Below are 1,834 nucleotides of genomic sequence, written 5' to 3'. Positions count from 1 at the left end.
AACAGAATTTCTAAGCACTTGAGTGACTTCTATTTCTCTGCCTACCTTCCTCCTCCCCAAATCCAAAGGTTCAGACTCATCCAACACAAAAGCCACATGGCCACTAATCCCCAAGGAAGCCTTCCTCCTCTTCCATCAACCCCCTCATTATTCCCAGAAACACCCCGGTTTTCTGGAAGGGTTCATTCTCTCAAAACCAGCCTAGCTGCCTCAAGGTCACTGTGAAATGTGGAAGTGCAGCATTAGAAGACCCCTACTAGACCTCATTCTAGAGCCTCCTTCAATCCTGTCCAATCCCATAAAGATGAGGAAATTGAAATTTAAAGAAAAAGGTGATAGGCCCAAGGTTAGCCCATCAATTAAAGGTAGAGGCAAAGTGAGATCTGCCCCGACTTCCCATCCCTTGCTCCTCTTTATTTTCCCTAAGTCATCTATTTCTCTTCCCAAATCACTTTCCTCCCTATCAGTCTCCTCATGGCGTTTTTCACTTCAGCATTCCTGAAGGAGTAAATGATGGGGTTTAAGAGAGGTGTGACCACTGTGTAAAACACAGCGACTATCTTGTCTGCAGGGAGGGTGACACAGGGCCTCATGTAGACAAAGGAACAGGGTATGAAGAACAGGCCCACAACTGCAACATGAGAGGCACAGGTGGACAGAGCTTTGCGCCGACCTTCTGAGGTCTGGGTGCTCAGGGCGTGCAGGATGACCACGTAGGAAGCAAGCAGTACCGTGAAGCTGACCACTGAAATGGAGCCACCATTGGCGACGATTAGCACACCAATGAGGAAGGTGTCTGAGCAGGCCAGCTTCAGCACAGGGTGGACATCACAGAAGTAGTGGTCAAGGACCTTGGGGCCACAGAAGGGCAGCTGGGAAATAAGGAATGTTTGCCCGACAGAATGCAGCAAGCCCCCACCCCATGCTGCCCCCACCAGGAGGCCACAAGCACGCCGGTTCATGATGACAGTGTAGTGCAGGGGCTTGCAGATGGCCACATAGCGGTCATAGGCCATCACTGTCAGGAGAAAGATCTCAGTGCCACCAAAGAAATGGAGGAAAAAGATCTGTGTGATGCAGCCTTTGAGGGAAATGATTTTCCTTTCAATAAAAGAGTCAAGGATGAGCTTGGGGGCTGTGACAGAGCAGTAACAGATCTCCACAAAGGACAAGTAGCCGAGGAAGAAATACATGGGGGAGGTGAGCCCTTTGTTGCCCATGATTGTCACCACAATGAGGCCGTTACCCAGCACAATGGCCATGTACATGAGGAGAAACATCACAGAAATGGTCTTCTGCACATCCTGATTGGGGGAAAACCCCAAGAGAATGAGTTCAGTCACATTGTTCATAGTTGCCATGTTTTAAAGCCTAGCAGACTGGAATCAAGAAATCAAAGAACTCTCCTTCAACGATTAGAAACATCCTCCTCAGGCCTTGAGGACAATTGTCATTCTCCTCTTTGGACTTCTCCGAAACATGTTCTCCTTAAGACAAGTGGACAAAACATCATCAAATGTTTGCTACCGGCCCCCAAATAGGACTTTGTAATAACACTGCCTGGAAGTGTTTTTCTCTAAAGCAGGCACATACGTTAATCAGTGAATCCTCACAACAAAAATGAGAAGATATTTTATACCTAAGAACATTGAGCCTCAGAGATTCAGTCACTACTTGAAGGCCTCACAGCTCGTATCTGACCTGAGATCTGATTCCTTCAAGACTAAGCTTCCACTACATCTCATGCTCCTGAAGTGGGCTTTATACTGGTTGTAGGATTTACATTTCAGATTTGTCTCGAGTCTTAACACCCTCATGTGGAACCAATTTTTTG

The 1,834-nt window shown here is 47.2% G+C and overlaps 1 protein-coding gene across 1 annotated transcript; it reads right to left on the bottom strand.

The window, feature by feature from the left end:
• Positions 1-431: 431 nt before the first annotated feature.
• On the bottom strand, positions 432-1,373 carry LOC122482701 (olfactory receptor 4X1). Its single transcript, XM_043578998.1, has one exon. It carries the CDS (start codon positions 1,359-1,361, stop codon positions 432-434), a length of 930 nt encoding a protein of 309 aa, XP_043434933.1. The 5' UTR covers positions 1,362-1,373.
• Positions 1,374-1,834: the final 461 nt, after the last annotated feature.

This window comes from Prionailurus bengalensis, chromosome D1, assembly GCF_016509475.1.
Source record: "Prionailurus bengalensis isolate Pbe53 chromosome D1, Fcat_Pben_1.1_paternal_pri, whole genome shotgun sequence".
Classification (NCBI taxonomy): domain Eukaryota; kingdom Metazoa; phylum Chordata; class Mammalia; order Carnivora; family Felidae; genus Prionailurus; species Prionailurus bengalensis.
Note: the sequence above shows the minus strand (reverse complement) of the source record. Positions and strands in the feature narration are given on the sequence as shown.